At 37.1% G+C, this 17671-nt stretch overlaps 1 protein-coding gene across 1 annotated transcript in view; it reads right to left on the bottom strand.

Moving 5' to 3' along the window:
* The window catches only part of CNTN1 (contactin 1), a 241173-nt gene that overhangs the window by 13844 nt on the left and 209658 nt on the right, over window positions 1–17671 (bottom strand). Inside the window, exons 20-23 of the mRNA XM_032688287.1 lie at window positions 14736–14839; window positions 8326–8512; window positions 6747–6859; window positions 5454–5610 (exon numbers count right to left, since the gene is read on the bottom strand). Of these exons, the coding sequence (XP_032544178.1) occupies window positions 5454–5610; window positions 6747–6859; window positions 8326–8512; window positions 14736–14839 (561 nt within the window). The remainder of the gene's footprint in view (window positions 1–5453; window positions 5611–6746; window positions 6860–8325; window positions 8513–14735; window positions 14840–17671) is intronic.

Here is a 17671-nt window from a genome sequence, read left to right as displayed (position 1 = left end):
TTTTTTGTGAGACTGTTTTCTATTAAGCCTCTGTTGTGTTCTAAATCCATGTATGTACACATCCAATTTCTAGCTATAGAGCCTGTCAACCATCACAACACAGTTTACTTATATGTGTTAGAGCTAAAAAGGAAATTTTACTGTATTCAAACTTTTTGTATACAGGCTTTCCATTATAAATAAACATAAATGACAAAATAAACACCATTGGGATTATCACAGGATAATGCAGACTAATAAAACATAACTAGATATGAAAACATTTCTACAATCTGTCCAACTGTTGAGTTCAAATAGAAGAAAAAGAGAAAAAATTGAAATTAAGGAGAATATGGCTTTTCAAGAAAATGCTTGTTATAACACCAAATATGTTATAATGCATGGAATTGTCAAGCCTTATTCATCAAAGTAAGGCTTGGAAGGACGCAGTACCAATAAATCAGAACTGTGATAAAATGAAATGTGACAATGAAGGAAAATCAAGAGAAAAAAAGAGAACAAAGTATGTTGATTTAGGCAGATTTAGGTACCAGGTTAGAGGGTATTCTAAGTATTTTCTCCTTAATTTTCTACTTAATTTTTGAGTAATGAGACAACATCAAATGCATCGTGAAATTACTGTTCTTTTAGAGGAGAGCTCTTTTGGAAATGTACTTTTAGTTTAGTAGAAACTTTTTGCTGCATTGTGGTCACAGTTGCATAAGAAGATCCAAGATGAGTAACAGAAAACTGTCACGCCAGTTAGACAGATGACTTTTCATTAGCATTACTTGTGATTTTTACCTGTATTCTCCTCCTCTTATACAAACTGCCTTTGCAACAGATGGACATTTTCAAATCATATTTGATTATGCCACATGAAAAGTGAATGATCACCTGACTTACTTGATACTAAGGAAAGCAGTAAACATTTATATGCCCTTCAAATAACAACTCAAAAAATTAAAAGATAAAATTATTAAAATGATTGTATAATTTACTAAAGGCAAAAATTTTGCATTGTCCTTTGAAAAAGCTATTATTCAAAATAAATACTTTTTCAGGATCCTAAAACATGCCTCTGGCAAATGGAATTCATATGTGTATATATATGTGTGCAGTGAACACAAGAAGCCACAATTTTGTACTCCTGCTATAAGCATATACAATAGATAAATTATTCTTTGTCCATGTCACTATTTAAACTGAGACATTACCCTGATTTCATCTTTGAAGATTAAAGGTGTATGGTATTTTCCTTTTTTTTTCCCCAGTTTTTTCCAAAATGAGAAGTAACTGCCCCCTCTCTCCCTCCCTGGATGAAATTTTAAAATTTGAGAGCTTGATTCTGTTTTTTCCTTACTTTGTCATAAATTAATTGCACTGGGGCCAGTGTAGTAACACAAGTGAAGTAAAAAAGAAACAAGAACCATATGGTTTTAGTTTCTACTGACTGCAAGATTGCTTTGATTACACTAATATTAATAATATGGAAAAATACTGCAATCCAAGAAGCATGCAAAACACAAAAAAACCCCCGCAGCCTTTAATATATTTCAAAAAAAAGACAGATAAGACTATTATTAACCATTGAAACAGACTTCTTCGGTTTAACAAGTAGTTCCAACTTTATCTGGCTGTGGTAACTCAAAAATGAATTTTAAATTGCGTAGCTCATTTATTTACTATAATGGACTTGATAAATATCCCCAAACTCCTAATTGTACCACAGGCACTGGCCAATAAAATGTAACAGTTCGTGCCTGTATTTTACATTGATTATAGCTATTTGCTGAAATGCAGCTAGGCATATATACAGAGAGTGAGTTTATGATAAGAACTTCTATTTTAAGATGAAATATATTCCAAGAAATATGCATGAGATATCTGTGTTTGGTAAACTTCCTTTATATCATTCTCAGCTAAAAATGTGTATCTGGTAGGAAGCTGAATGGTTATATTAGAGCAAAGTAGCTGCAGGATGTTTGCCTCCACCTTTTGCAAGTGACTGGGTTTTCTGTGAGAAGAAGGAGGAAAAAGAAAATATAAGTTTTTCCCTTAAACAAGGGATTGAGTTAGAAATAACATCTAGTTTCTTTCACATTTGACTTTCAAATGTAATTAAGTTAGTTAAAATGTCCTATAGTTTTAATACCTAAAAGATCTCAGGGCCAGTTAGGGTTCCTAAACCTGAAATGTAGGCCAAAAGACATCTTCTGGTGTCCTGTCTGGCCTCCACCTGCCTATCCAGATGATCTCAAGTCCCCTGTAGATCGTGTCATGGCTGCCAGAATTGTGTTTATTGCCCCTGGCAATCTGGGGCATCTCAAATGCTACATTTGAGATGGATTCAACATTCTGAATTACACCCTAGATGACAACAAATTATAATGGCAGTTTAGACACCTAACTCAGCTGTGTTATGGAGATTACTTTGGATTTGATACCCCATGAACAGCAGGAAAACACCAACCTGGATAACACATGGGTTTTCTAGACATTCCTTTCTCATTCCAGTTTGCTTAAGATCTGGTCATTCCTGGTCAGCATACAGGCTATTTTGAACCTCTGCCCCAGCTCTTTAATTCTCCCCATTCACATATGCAGGAAATTAACTAGGTTTGCAAACCCTGGAATCAGATGCCTCAAGATCAGGTAAGGCATCGTTCCCCTCTGAATTTGGTAAGATGCCTTATATTTTGGCTTAGCTACTGTTTACATCTCTCTGTAAATATGTAACTTCCATTTTGGTTAGCTGACCCCAAAACACACATTCCTATGAAACTACGTCTTCTCTTCTTTGGAATTCTCTGAGAAAAATCATCATTACTTAAAAGCTTCTTATCACTCTATCATTCTTTTGGGGCAACTATTCTAAACCCTGAAGTACTACTGGAAAATTTCCTTAAGAATAAAAATAAGCAGACATAATTTGCCATGTGTAGGCGTTAAAACTACGCTTTGTTCTGCTTTTTGGAAAAAGCATGCACTGAGCCTAGAAATTGCCTGAAATTCTTGCCCAATTTTCTGTATACTATGTATTCCAAAGAGATTACCCTGCCTTTTGTTTCCTTTTCTATCTTTACTAAACTGAATCCAGGGAATGCTGCCTTTATCTATGTCAGCTGCTGTATGGTAGAATTTGTGGATGAAAACTTGTCTGCAGTGTGGAAGACAGATCAATATAAAACTCTGTGAAACTCTTGCATTTTTAGGGTGCTAACTCTCCCAGTGCTGCTAATTTTGTACGGGCACGCTTAGGACAGGTCACACTGGAAAGACTGATCAGTTTGGGCTTAACATTGTACTGACGCAACGGTTCTGCTTCCAGTCTGGGAAGTAACCTATTTGCTGTAGCCTATAGGGTCTTTACATCACATTCATGACAGGTTCTAATACATGTATGATACAAAGATACCTAGGACATGTCCTAAAGATAGCAGTTGCCTCAAATTTTTTGCAGCTCATAAAACATGCCAAGACTGATTGCCAGAGTGTATGATAATATCCACAATGTATTTTTTAAAGTGGTTGACTTAGTACCCCAAAACATTCTCATAAAATATGGCAGACAAAATTAACAGGTATGCTAAATTGATTAAGAATTCAGTCACTGGCAGATTCTAACACACGATTATCGAAGAATGGTCACTGAATTTCTAGTGCAATTGCACAGTGAACAGCAGTAGACCGAAGTCAATCCAATATTTTTCATCAAAACCAGAACTAAACACTTAAGGAACCAAAATGGCAAAGTAGTGACAACAACGCATTCATAAAAATTCAGACAGCATGGGAACTTAAGCCATTCAAACCAACTGTCCTTTGTAATAATCACATGCAAAATTATACACCAAGGATAAAAGAGACATGACACTGTCGTGGTACAGATAAAGATGAGGGACCGTATCCTGGAAAGCAAGGATTACAAGAAGGATTTAGAGTTGGTGTTGGATAAACAAGATGAACACCATTTTATTGCCCAGTGCAAGGCAATAGATGGCTAATGAAAGCCTTTCATGAATAATGCTGGGAGTAGTTAAGTGTAGGAAGGCGAGACTATCTCTGCAGACAGCAGAGTTGAAACAGTGCATATAGTTATAGTGTCTACAGTCCTAAAAGAAGCCTCAGAAGCTGGAGAGGTGAAGAAATGAGCCGCAGAAAGTATTTAAGACCTGAAGAAAATGTTATGGAGAAATTCAATAGTCTTGTTTAATGTCTATTTAACATTTGATTAGTATAATTGGCTCATATATATACATTTCTTAATGGGAAGAATGTATCAGACACAAAAAGACTCTTTAATATAAAAAAAAGTTATAAAAGGAAACAATAGCCAGACCCCCAAACCAGATAAATACATATAATAAAATTAGGTAAAAAAATTAAATCAGTGCAGGAACAGAACAAAGATGCAAAGATGCTTCATACAAACAAAAATGGTGATACCCATGAGTTCACACCAAGTGATATAAACTGTACATATTATTAAAAACCCGCAGATGGGAGGTCCACTCCTTTTGTAATGGGCAGCTTCTCTCACAGTACAGATAATACAGCATAGGCATTGTTTTTTTTAAAAAGCCACAATAACGGTTGCATTGCTTGTGTGAAAAGAATATTCTTGATGTTTAATCCTTACTATTCCCCAAATTAATTTTTTTAATTAAAAAGACAAGAACACAATGCAAGTGTTCGAGCCATAACCTTGTAAAGACACTATCCAAGTCCTTGAAGTCCATTCATATGTTCTATTTCATACACTGTGTGCCAAGGCACACTACTACTTAAAAACCAAAACTAACAGGAAAGAGATGTGCAGACCATGTCTGAGCTTGTATTTAGAGTCAACATTGAGCATAATTTGAATCATCCTAAGCCATGCTCCCTTCTCTTCTTTACCAGTCATCCAGACCACTCTGAAGTTGAGCATGCTGACTTTTTCATTGCTTATTTACCATTTTTCTGTCACAGAGCCCTTTTTCACTGAGAAGTGGAACTTCCCCAGCAAGTGGTCTACAGATCACTGTGCATCACTCCTTTTCTCTATTACTTTCCTCTTAGTGGCAGTTGACAAAGGAATGAGATACAGAGGCAACAGGTACTAGGAACTATAGGGTTATTGCAAGCTGACACCTAGATCCTGAGGACTGCACCATGTAGTTATCCTTGTAAGATACTACTAGAAGTGGCAACCTAACCAGGGGCATTAGTAGAAGCAGTCTGATACTTGGAAAATTGGCAGTGCTTCCAGGATTGAGCTGGACTGCTACAGAAGTGTTCTGTGTATGCTATGAGTCCTGAGAAATGTTTTAAGGTAAGCTCCTATTCTCAGTACAGTCACTGCTGAAGGGCTACCTCTCAAATTTTGGATGTGAATGGTGTGCCCATCTATTGATAGTGTGCAAGACAAAAATATTCAGTCCAATATTTTCAAGGATTGTGGGATAGAAGAAGGAATGTTATCTACTCACCTGAAATTTTTATTTGAGCTACTTCTCCATCTCCTCCTTCACTGTGTGCTCGGACCTCAACAACATATTCACCATCACTGGGGACTGGGACCTCTATCGTGTGCTTTCCAGTTGAAAACAACTTGCCTTCATGTTGTCCATCTGGCCTATAAAGTACCTAGGAAAGTCATAGTAAGTATAGTTATTGAAATGCTACATTTCCATGAAGACACAGTTATGTATGTACAGTGTGTCAACGAAAAAGTATTAAGTTTTTATTTATATATGAAGCCTATGTATATATATCTCAAAAGTTAGTGGTTGATACTAGTTTTTCCATTTATACACAGGGAGAATCTAGATAGGATGTTTCTTCACTGTTTTCTCTGTCACAAAATCATGCCACCTTTTGAAAAATAATTTCAGTGCTTATACTCAAAACAAGCAATTAAACAATGGAGGATAATAATGCAGGGTGGCAAAGAGCATCAAACAAAAATATGAGAATGCAGTTGGGTTTTCTGACAGAAAATTTGTAACAATTTAAAAAAATGAAACAATTATAAACTTTATTAACTATCAGTTATGTTAAACTATTGCAAATGTAATGGTATATGTCTTGTGGGACCTCAAGAAAAGATCCCAATTCCTTCTGGAATAATCTCTGTGAAACACAATTCCCAGGAAGGAGTTCAGCTTCTCAAGCACATTTGTGCATGTAGAACATGATACTAATTTTCTTACTGCCAAGCAAGCAGCAAAATGAAACAGGAATTAATATTTGAAGCTTTCTATATGCCCTACACTTAGTATATGCACTTGTTCCAGTTATACAGTAACTGCATCTAACAACATTAAAGGTCCCTTCCCTTACTCTACCTTCCCAGACTTAAAGACACCATGTTCCAGGAACTGTAGCTCCCATGGAGATGGGAAGGGAAAGCTGAAACAATGCACACTAGTATAAGGACAAACTATAAAGCATCCAACTTTTTCAAGCATTATTTTAAGCCAATAGACAATAAATGTGATCACACGGGAAATGAGGTTGCTGCAGTCACTGCTACGAACCTTTCCATAATCTGGCTTACCACTCAAATGAATTGCAGTGCCCCAATGTCTTCTCATAATATTGACTAAGCCCACTGGCTTTGCCCTGAGCCTACTGTATGGCTGTGATTGCTGAGCATGATACCTTCATCTTAAGCATTCAAGTATGTTTAAGTCTGATTAGGTACAAAGATTTGCACAGTCTACAAAATGCATAAACCATGCAGCATAAACAAAGACAAAAAATATTTTCAGATATCATACTTTGTATCCTTCAACTGCAGACTCATTGGACATTGACTTCACGTGATCCCAGGTGATGATGTACCTTGAGCCAGATCTTACAGAACTGATAATTCTTGGACGTTGGCTTGGAGCTGAAAAGCAATGTATGTGTAATGTAAACTTAAATGAGATTTCATAAATGTTCATTGACATTGTTATTAAGAAAGGTAAAAATCTAAAAAGTGAAATCAGGTTGACATTTATATGAGCAAGGGATAGTGTCCTTGGAATGAACTGCTAGAGCTCTAGCCAGGCAATTTTGGATGGTTTGTGCAGTGGCTGCTTTGTCAGTTTGCCTTTCTATTCTGCAAGAATAAAAAGTGGCCAACAGTACCCTTCACTATGTTGCTGGCCATGTGTATTTACTGGTATGCAACTATGTTCAGAATCTCCCAGAAATGTGGCTTAGGTGATATTTATTCACTGAGATTAAATATTAAATTAAGTATTTATAGGCCTTTCTACAGCATTTTACTCAGTTCTGTAGAAATAGAAGTATCCCACTGCAAAACCCACTAATTATAATTCACACAATAAGCTTATAAAATGGACCCTTATTCAACACAAATGAACCCTGTAGGTGAAAGCTGCACAATACTTTATTTACTGACAGAAATCTTGAAATTAGTTGTACGTATTTTTAGCCCATGTAAGTGCGTTTTAAACATACAAGACATATTTCTTACATTGCTCAGTCAATGCTAGTAGTAGGTATCATAATTAAGTCAGGAGCAATATTCAGAAACCTGTTATGGTATGTAAATTCTAGGGTGTGATTCAGACTGTCCATTTTTAAGGATGCCTGATCCTGCTCCTCCAGTGGTAATGAAAATGGCAGCTGGTCACATTCTAATCTTCAGAATCCTTCCTGCTACTGACTGAACAGAAAGACAGAGTACACCTGCCTAAGTAATTGCTGGTTTCAACTGTTCATCATTTGGAATATCATGTCCAGCTTTGGGATCTCCAGTACTAGAAAGACACTGGTAATCTGGAGTGTGGCTACCAACGTGGTGGGGAGCTGGAGCACCTGACATGTGAAGGGAGATTGAGAGAGTTGGGCTTATCCACCCTGGAGAAGAGACTGCTTTGGAGGAGACCTAAGAGTCCCTTATCCTTACCAGGGGGGTTATCAAGAAGGCTCATCATCAAAACAGTAGGGAAAAAGGATGAATAACAAAAAGGCTCAAATTTGATTTAAAAGAGTCTTAGACTAGATGCTCAGAAAAAGTCGGGCAGTGGAAAAGGTTTCTCAGAGAGGTTGAGCGGTCTCTGTCCCTGGAGGTTTTCAAGATCCAGCTGAATAAATCCCTGAGCAACCTGATCTGAGCCTGTAGCTGACCCTCCTATGAGCCTATAATCTCAGCCTCTTTACTGCCTTTTGTAAGATATCCACATTGTACACGGCAACAAAAGAGAGGAAGGAGAACCTTAGCAGAAATTTTCAGACAAAGAACCAATACCATATGAAGGGAGAACATTCGATATATGAACCAGAAGCCATGTTTGAAAACATGATGGACATGATTACACTTAACCTAATGTTCCATTTACTTACGTGCTTTCCTGGTAACGACATCAATGGTGCTGCTGGGAGGCCCATAGCCTGCACTATTGAAGGCAGAAACATCTACATGGTAGCGAGTATTAGGCTTCAGGTTTTCCAGTTTAGTTGAATATTCCTGATTGCTCACTTGTACCCGCTGTGCAGCTGCTTCTTTATCATGAGCAGCCCAGTAACGAATCTGTAAGCAAGCAAATTGAAGGATTAAATTTAACATATTCAGTCACAATGAAATTTTATAAAAATGTATGTATTTCTATATTGCATACGCTGGGTAACAAGTGAGCTAAAAAAATTTAACAGCAACAGCATGGAATTCCTTCTATAGGCTGCAATTTTATGCAAGTTGTGTATACGCATAAAGAAACAGAAACAAATGCAGATTTTATTATGAAAACTTTTCTCACAGTGGTCTAACTTGTTCTTAGCTAAGTCACTGGAAGTCTGGGAGATGGATAATGTCTTCAGAGAACAAGACTATTTTCTTCTTGCTCTTTTGTTTGCACATTTTACTCTGGACTTTACTATTGTTTTCCTACACTAGGAGAGACTAAACTCTGCAAATGTTTTCAGAGTATTTTGTTTAGAATGTCTTAGAAATTTAGCCCTCTTGTACTTCTGTCTAGGGAATGCAAAGTATTCAGTCATGTTACCTGTATGTGTAGGTCTGGACACATGTACTTTAACAAATTTTCTAAAGTTCTTTGACTAAATTCAATCAGATTTCATAGTACAATACGACATTTGTCAAAGTAGGTGAAAAAGAACCTGAATATGCTTAAACTTGTGACATCTTAAAATCCAAAGCCAATTAAGAGTACATAGAAATTCTGTGAGGTTTTTTTTATCTCCAAGAACTTGTTCCATCCTATTTTAATTCATTACATATTGCAAAGCATCATTTTAAAACAGAGTAATTCCTATGGAGTGATGCCATTCCATCACATACACAGAGTCTTATTCTGTTTGGCCTTGTGAGATGCAAATGAGAATGGAACACTGTCAGTCTCTGGGTTTTGTCTGGTTTATAACCATTTACATGAGACTAAATTACTGCACCAACCTGAAAGAGTGGAAAGCCATGTCCATTACATTTTGGTTTTGACTGTTTTAATTCTAAGCATTTTGGCTCAGCTTCTGCCTGTCTTCATAATGACTTCTGGGTATCCTACGTGACAGACTTTTAAAATTTTTTAGTAGTAAGTTAATGTTGTTGGCAAATTCAGGCTCTAGGAAAAATCTTGCTTTGTAAGATTTTACTACTGACATTAGGTACCTGCCATTTTTCCTTTTAAATAGCAAATGCTTTAATCTTCCATTCTGCTGACATTAGTTGCCCTTGGAACCTTCCTTTAAGGAACAGGGTAGAAGAGCTGATAGTTTGTCAAGAGGTTAATATCACAGTTCTCCTCTTTACAAGTTATGGGTACAATCCTTGTTTGGTGACGCTTTATTTTCCCCGTTCACATTTAAATTAAAATATTTAATACAAATATTTCTTTATTTTACCTTTTGCTGTGTCTGAATGAGGAGAGAGGCAGTAGGTGATTTAGTAGGGGATTTCTCTTCACCTGCTTCAAATGTCTTTGAAAATGAGAACATCCAGTATCACTACTCAGAGGTTACTCTCATCTAAATACTTCTTGTAGTTTGTCTCTTGTCATTATTTGTTGCCTCAGTCTTTCCCACCAGTGCTACAAGTTACTCACACTCTGATTATTATAAATGTGACAATATCTTCATGGCTTCTGTCACTCTTTCATGGTGCAGAGAGAATCACGTTGTATCTGCAGACCAAACTGGCTTTGCTTTTTGAATTCAGCATGCATACCTGACTTTCAGGTACAAACAGGTAATTCTTAGTTCTATAAATGTATGTCCTGCATACTGCTTTGGAATTTTAATTCACTAGCATCCTAAACATCAGTTTACTGTAATTTAGGCACTCACACTCATGAAATTCCCACTTATCAAGGTGGCTATTTTCGTGAGTCAACAGCCTTTGCCCCAAATGAGTGAGGACTGTGCACCCAATCCATCCTGCAGGCTTCTCCAGCTTGATGAATGGTTTCAAACTGGCACGGATCTGAAACTGTCACAGTCATTTCAGCTGAAGGTCTGATTATGATCTTAAAAACAGAATTCTTCGATATAATTAACAACCTGTTGTAGATAAGCTGCTTTTGTTGAATGTAACCAGCTGTACACCATAACCTGTAAAATATAAGTGGCTGACTCAAGTTTGAGAGGTTGAGTACATCAGGAGCTAAAGGACATCATGTCTATCTCTGTCTCCAAGTTCAAACAAGTTTCTAGCCTTCAGCAAAGGGGTGTCTGTAAAGTTCTAGGTGGCCAAAAGTTTATTAACCATGACAGGACCAATGGTAGCTTTGTTGTTGATATTAACTGTCCACTGAAGCCTAATTAATTACCTTTTAGTATGATCTATTATGTTAATTAAGTACCTGCTTTACCTAAAGATGGAAAACACATTTTATGTGAAACTTTTATTAGTCATGTGGCATACACTGGAAGCCTTCAAATTCCTCTGACTTGCAAAGCATTTTACAATCCTGATGTTCTTTTACATTACAGTGATGCTAAGGGTGTAATATACAAGTAACGCACAGCATCAAACAAGACAAGCGAGAACAATGAATGAAAATGTAAATTGCTTCACTGAGAGCATATTACATTTCAGGCAGAAGTAATATAATTTAAAAATTAAATTAAATTTAAATCCCTAATACTATTGTTCTTGGCTGCAATGTTGTAGGCTTCACTCCTATACTGTGTGAGCTGTGTGTCATGCACATAGAAAGTTCTTCTTTAATACACAGTCATATTTAATACATAGTCATATTTACATATTTGGAAAAGAAAAAAATGAAGATTACTTCCTTGACAGCTAAGAAAAAGTACTGGCTTCTTTATGCTATTCCTACATTTCTTACTTTACATTTAAATAATTTCAAATTATCTTGAAATAACTTGGAATTTTCTTTCTCTCTCTTACCTCTGGGGAAATGATATCTAGAATCAAATGCCCCATTGCTTCAAGAACTCACATTTCTCCACTTGAATGAGTAGCCCCTCTCCCTTTTTGTTAAATAGTTTAGATAGTAGCCCCAGACAGTCTGCTTTTTCCTGGTGCTCTGCATTTCCTTTGTTAGGCAATCAGTCTCCAAAGGACAGAGAAGGGTATTTCACCCGAGCTCTAGAGTATTTGTGGGAAATAAGCCAAGAGTGATCTCTGTGAAGGAATGCCTTAGCCATCATGAATTGGTGCAGCCCTCCGCTGAAATCAGGGAAAAAACTGTCTTTCATGGTCCTCTCCTCTATTCAAGCTTTAATATACTGAAATACATCAGAAGCTGTTTTTGCATCATGAAACAACAGCTCCCATACTCATGAAAGTTTTACATAGGAAGGACATAAAAATATACTTTACTCATATTAAAAAAGAATGCTAATAGCATATTTCAGTCAACAAGAGACAATGATGGTGAGTAGTGATAAATTTGTTTAATAAAATAAGCCTATATCTATTGCATAGAAGCAGCAGGAAACATGGATAGTGTCTCTGGTACTGCATGCAGTGAAGAGCTGTGGCTTTTATTTTAGCAGGCTATTGTAAGAACTCATAAATCTTAAAATCTCTATATGGATGGAGATAGTTTTCATACTTTATCTCTTTTTTAAGTGTGAGCTGAGGATACTTCTCTGTAATGGTAAAATGTATCAGCTCACACTCATTACCATGAGGGCAGTCATCCTGACAGTATGCATTAGTGTCAAGAAAATCTGACGCTTCCTGGTGTGAGAAGTGTTGTGTCACAGGTGAAATACCTTCAGGTATTTGCTCAGGGTACTCCCATCTCTTAAACTCTAGCATTCAAAAAGTCAATTATGCAATCTTCAGGTAATAATAAAGACAAAAAAGAAACTGAAGTGTTCTGGTGAATGGTGTTTTTTGTTAACCTGAGCAGTAATTAAAAAAATAACTACTGTAATACTTACTGATGTCAATATACACAGACTCTTCCAGAGATAGTCACTGAAATTTTATAAATGCAGTTTAAGTGTTCCTTCTACCACAGCTTGTATTGCAATGCTATTAGAGAGCATCCAAAGGAGGGCAGTGAAGATGGTTAAGGGCCTTGAGGTAAAGCTGTATGAGGAGTGGCTGAGGTCACTTGGTCTGTTCAGCCTGGAGGAGAGACCTCATTCCAGTCTACAACTTCCTCGTCAGGGGAAGTGGAGGGGCAGGCACTGATCTGTTCTCTGTGGTGACCAGTGACAGGACCTAAGAGAATGACCTGAATTTGTGCCAGGGGAGGTTTAGGTTGCATACAGAAAGAGGTTCTTCACACAGAGGGTGACTGGGCACATGGTCTGACTCTTGGAGATTATCCTGTGCAGGGCCAGGAGCTGGACTCGATGGTTCGTGTGGGTCCCTTCCAACTCGGCATATTCTGTGAACATCACAAAAGCTATCGGCGGCCCTGACCTTCCAGAAGAGCCCTCTCTATTTTTGCCATGTCCTATGGCTCCTTCAGGACTGATGGGAGAACATAGGAATTTCTTCTCATTTTCAGTGGAGAAGCACAGGCTTGCCTTTTGATGCTTTCGTCTCTTACTAGAATGAGACTGGTGATTGCTCAAGGGAAGAAGATCTCTGAATTAACACCTTACTGAGCATATTTCTTTACAAGTTATTCTCTTTCTAGCCAAAAGATCTTCTACATTTTTTTCTGACGTTTTTCCTTTTTTTTCCTATCAACTGTTCCATGCATTCTGGTCTTTCTCATTGAATCCTTCCCCTCCCTTCTTGCCTGATGTCCCCTGTCAGCAACTCACATGGCTTTATGTAAAAAAAGGTAAAAAAAAAAAAAATGGCCAAATGTGGGTTGCCTATGGGCATGGCCTCCCACCATGTTCTTTCCCCATTTATCCTTAACCCTCTTGCCTTCCTACCCCAGTCCCTACTACAGCTCTCAAAATCCAGTCATGATCTATCACGGCTGTAATCCCAACTCTCCCAGCTCTCTCCACATTCCCACAAGTCTGCCAGTGTGTGCTTGCTGAGTGCGTGTTCTGGTTATTCCGGGTGTGCAGGCTTCAAGCCCAATTTCTGTGCAGACCGTCCAGCTCAGGAGTGCACAGAGCTGTTGCTACAGGGCTGTCTCAGTTGAGCTCACACATTTGAGCACTCCACCCAGCTCTCAGCTATGACCATCAATTAGTCTATCCTATTCTAGAGGCACAATCCTTACAAAACACCAAAACAGTGGGCTACTTTAGTAAATTAGGAGTTAACAATGATATAAGTGTCTTAATTTCAAACCTCAGTGTCCTCTGTTTGTAAGTTTTAAACCTAATGTCTGTACTGTATAAAAGCAAGCTTTACATGGGACACTATATTCTAGTTCCTATAGAGGTCTTCACTATAATCTTGTTAGGTGTTCCAAAAGTATTATATAAATCCCATGGAGACAGAAACAGAGATCAGGAAATATAAAACCAAGTACTGCCAACTTAAAAAACATTTATTCGTAGATTTCAGTTATAAAAATGAGGTTACTCCTCGTTTGTATGCGCTCATTTTGGAACACAGAAGATACCAAGTAGCCGACAACTTGAATCACAAAGCAAGTCACTGACAAAACTAAGACCCAAACCCCTATACTGGAGTGCAGCCAAAGTAAGCAGGCTGTACACTGCAGTTTGTCAGCATCCACTGTGTATGGACGATGTTAAGACTTTCCTGCTGGAGTACTACGTGGTCATTTCTGGTTGCACCTACCCTTCAGCTGTCATCTCTGTAGAAGGACAAGAACAATTTTTACCAGTAGTACCACTTAGATGGACCATATAAACATGCCCTGAAGCCCTTTTTTATGTGGAAAATAAAAACAATGAAGAAAACATTAGTGTCTTGCACAATAGCGGTGTCTATGTTATACTGGATTCTGGATACTTGTCATGTAGTCCCACTTACTATAGGGTTTGTGGGTGAAATATATTAATAACTGCTGATAATTTAAGTGGGCCATCATTTATTTTCAATTTTATGTATGTGTTGACAATTACACCCAGAATTTAATTTCAATATGTTTTGAGAAGTTAGAGATAGGCACTCAACTACGTAACATAGACAAGATTCTTTTATGAAATAATGATACCCTATACCAGTTGAACAGTGAGAACACACATTTCTTAATATGTTTTAGTAATGAAGTACATAACACCAAAAATAATCTGCTTCTCAGAATGCAAAATCTGCACAGAAAACACCAACTAAAGGAACCTAAGAGACAGAATGCTAAAGTAGGAATTATTCTTGGATTTAACTATGGAAATGAAATTAATAAGAAGATATACAATATCACCTCTAAACTCACCTGATATCCTTCCACAGATTTATCAGAAACATGGTGCCAAGAAACAGACATTTCAGAAGATGACAAAACTTTTACACTCACATCTGTAGGTATTTCAGTTGGAGCTGGAAGATGAAACATATGTTAAATATCCAATCTGATCCTGTGATATTGTTATACTTGCTTACTGGGGCTCTTCTCCCTTAAGTATTTTATATTATTTTCTTGGTATCAGTGAGCCAAGTGTTAGCCTTTAATCTGGTTTTACTTGAGAAAACTTCAAATCCAGTGATGATCTGTATGGAAAATGACTCTATAAAAACAAAGCAATGATCCCGTTGTTTGGCTCAGATTATGAATTTTTATGCTTCAACAGATTCCATGATGAAATTAGTGTGAACTGAAAACAGTCTTTGGTAAATAGAATGAAGCATCCAGTGATCTTTTACTAAATGGGACAGCAGATCCCAGATTACATACATCACATTTTTTACGTTAGTTACACACAAATACTCACGTATGTCAATCATGATGATGCAAACTTTTTATGAGCGCAGATATTAGATTTAGGGCTGTCCAGTCACACACAGAAACTTGAACATAAATGTGAAGTGATCCAAAGCACCCCTCTATCAGGCATACATCACACAGTAGACTTTGTTTGCGTTTTTAGTTCTGGACAGCAGCCAATGCACAGCACAGACCATTATAATGTGATATGCTTTTATTCAGGGCCTAGAATATTAAGTTCTAGTTTCATTATAAGAAGCTGTTATTTCACTGTTTGCTTGCATTTTAAGTAAGATAAGGAATTTAAAAAGGCATAAACTTAGCAATGTCTAAGAGAGTTTTCCAAGCTAAGAGCAGTTCTCTGTCACAAATCTTTTGAAACAAGTTGCAACAGACGGGTATGGCAGCCCTAGCTGAGGAAAGCTTTCATATACTTAATCTTCCAACTGGGCATCCAGTCAACTATGCATCAAAACAGCCACTGTCAAGAAAAAAATCAGTTACATCTCTCATGAAAAGTATCCTAGGTAACTAAATAATCTTATATGCAAAGTTACCTTTCGTAATTGTCTTTCAATGGCTGTTAATAATGCAAATGTCTAATTAAAAAATTATACATTATTGCAAAATTGTTTTCACAATGACAGGAATTTAGATAAGCTAGAGGCCTGTGCACTCATTACCAGCAATCATTACTCACTACTAGCAATGGTAGGTATGACTAGTAGTTGTCAGACATGGAACTTGGCTGAGAACACATGGGAACAAAGAAATTCCCCAGTCACTAAAGGTAATAACGCTGCCAACAGTTATAACTAGACAGACACAGATCTATTATAAAATACACAACTTAGTGGAAAAATTGTCACTATATTTATATATGTATGTATATTTATAAATACCTGTGTGGAATATTGTATGACCATATTGCCTTTAGATCTCCCTAATACCTTTGAGAAGCTGTGTTATCTAACAGTAATAATATCATTTGCTGATTTAGAGGTACGGAAGTACAGGTGGAATAGTTGAGATCATTTAATCTATTCCCAAATCACTTTCAGACTCCTCTCTATTGTATCAATTACAGAATTTTCCAAAATATTTCATATTGAAAAGCTTCAAATGCCAGGGATTTTGCTGACACAATAATAATATAATGTTTAGACAATATTTCATCTGCTTATGCTTGTTTATGAGCTCCAAACAATTTATATCTCTATTCAGCATTTACATTCTATAAATATTTTGCAGTGTCTCCTGAGCCAGAAAGATGACATCAGTTGCTTTTATACAGCCTTCTAATTCAGTAATTCCACCAATAAAAGAAGGAATCGTGGGCTTCACAATATGTTCTCTTCACTGAAAACATAGTGGTCATCACACAATTATCTCCTAAGTATAACTATACAAAGTTCAGGCTGGCAGCCAGTTAGCACACTACAAGATATGGAGGTGATTTTGTTCAAGCTCTAACGCCAGGAGAAAACTCTGCAGAATGCTCTTTGGAGTAACTTCTGTTACATCTATGGGAAAAATTCCTTCTAACCTGTCCTGCAGTTCCTGGATTTGATATGGGCAGTGGTCAGGGTCACAGCTCCACACAGGAGCTGTAAGCACTACTGGTAAGGTTTGGACTCTTGTGCTTGAAATCAAAGAAGTAGGCTCACTGAGCTTCTACTCCTTTTGCTGTCTGCATCTGGCATCATTTAAGTGTAAATGTTTTTGTCAGGAGTCTGGACTTTGTTAAAGTCTATGTTAGAACATCAGCAGACACTTAAGTGACCTCTTTATCTGGAAGCTGGCACTACTGCACATTTGCAGTAGTGGAGATACTAGACTCTACCATATCCCTGAACTTACAGAGCTATACAAACACTTGTCATCTCTGACATAGATAGTATAATCCTAACAAATACATGGGAGCTTATCAGTCAGCTGTCAATAGGCAAGTCTCTGAGAAAGGACGGATATTGGAAGTGTTATTTGACTTTTATTACCATAGCCACATACTAACACATTTATACAATTGCAAAAACCTTTGTGTTGCTGCAGCAACTGTTGAAGATTATTTCCTAAGGTACACTTTTAAGAGAAAAAAAAATTAGTATTAGCCTTGTCAGACAGCTAAGTGTTGCTAGCCTGAACCCTGAATTATCATAAGAATTGAAAGTACTATTTTATCTTTTCTTTGTGTGTGGCCGATTTGTGTGCAAAGTTCCCATTAGTGCTAATGGGAATCATGAACATAAATCTTCCATAAAGTACACAGAATAAAGAGCAGAATCAGAAGTGTGAGAGTGTGGCCCTGTTATCATATCCCTCTTTGGCTCTTTGGTCTATATCTGTTGACTTTGTGAAGGAGATTTTGCTCTATGGAAAAACAAATACAAGCAATTCTTTGGGTTTCTGGCAGAAATTAATAAACTGTATTTTTTTAGAACAGACTT

This window comes from Chiroxiphia lanceolata, chromosome 5 (genome assembly GCF_009829145.1).
Source record: "Chiroxiphia lanceolata isolate bChiLan1 chromosome 5, bChiLan1.pri, whole genome shotgun sequence".
Classification (NCBI taxonomy): Eukaryota; Metazoa; Chordata; class Aves; order Passeriformes; family Pipridae; genus Chiroxiphia; species Chiroxiphia lanceolata.
The sequence above is the reverse complement of the archived record's forward strand: the minus strand, read 5'-3'. Positions and strand labels throughout refer to the sequence as shown.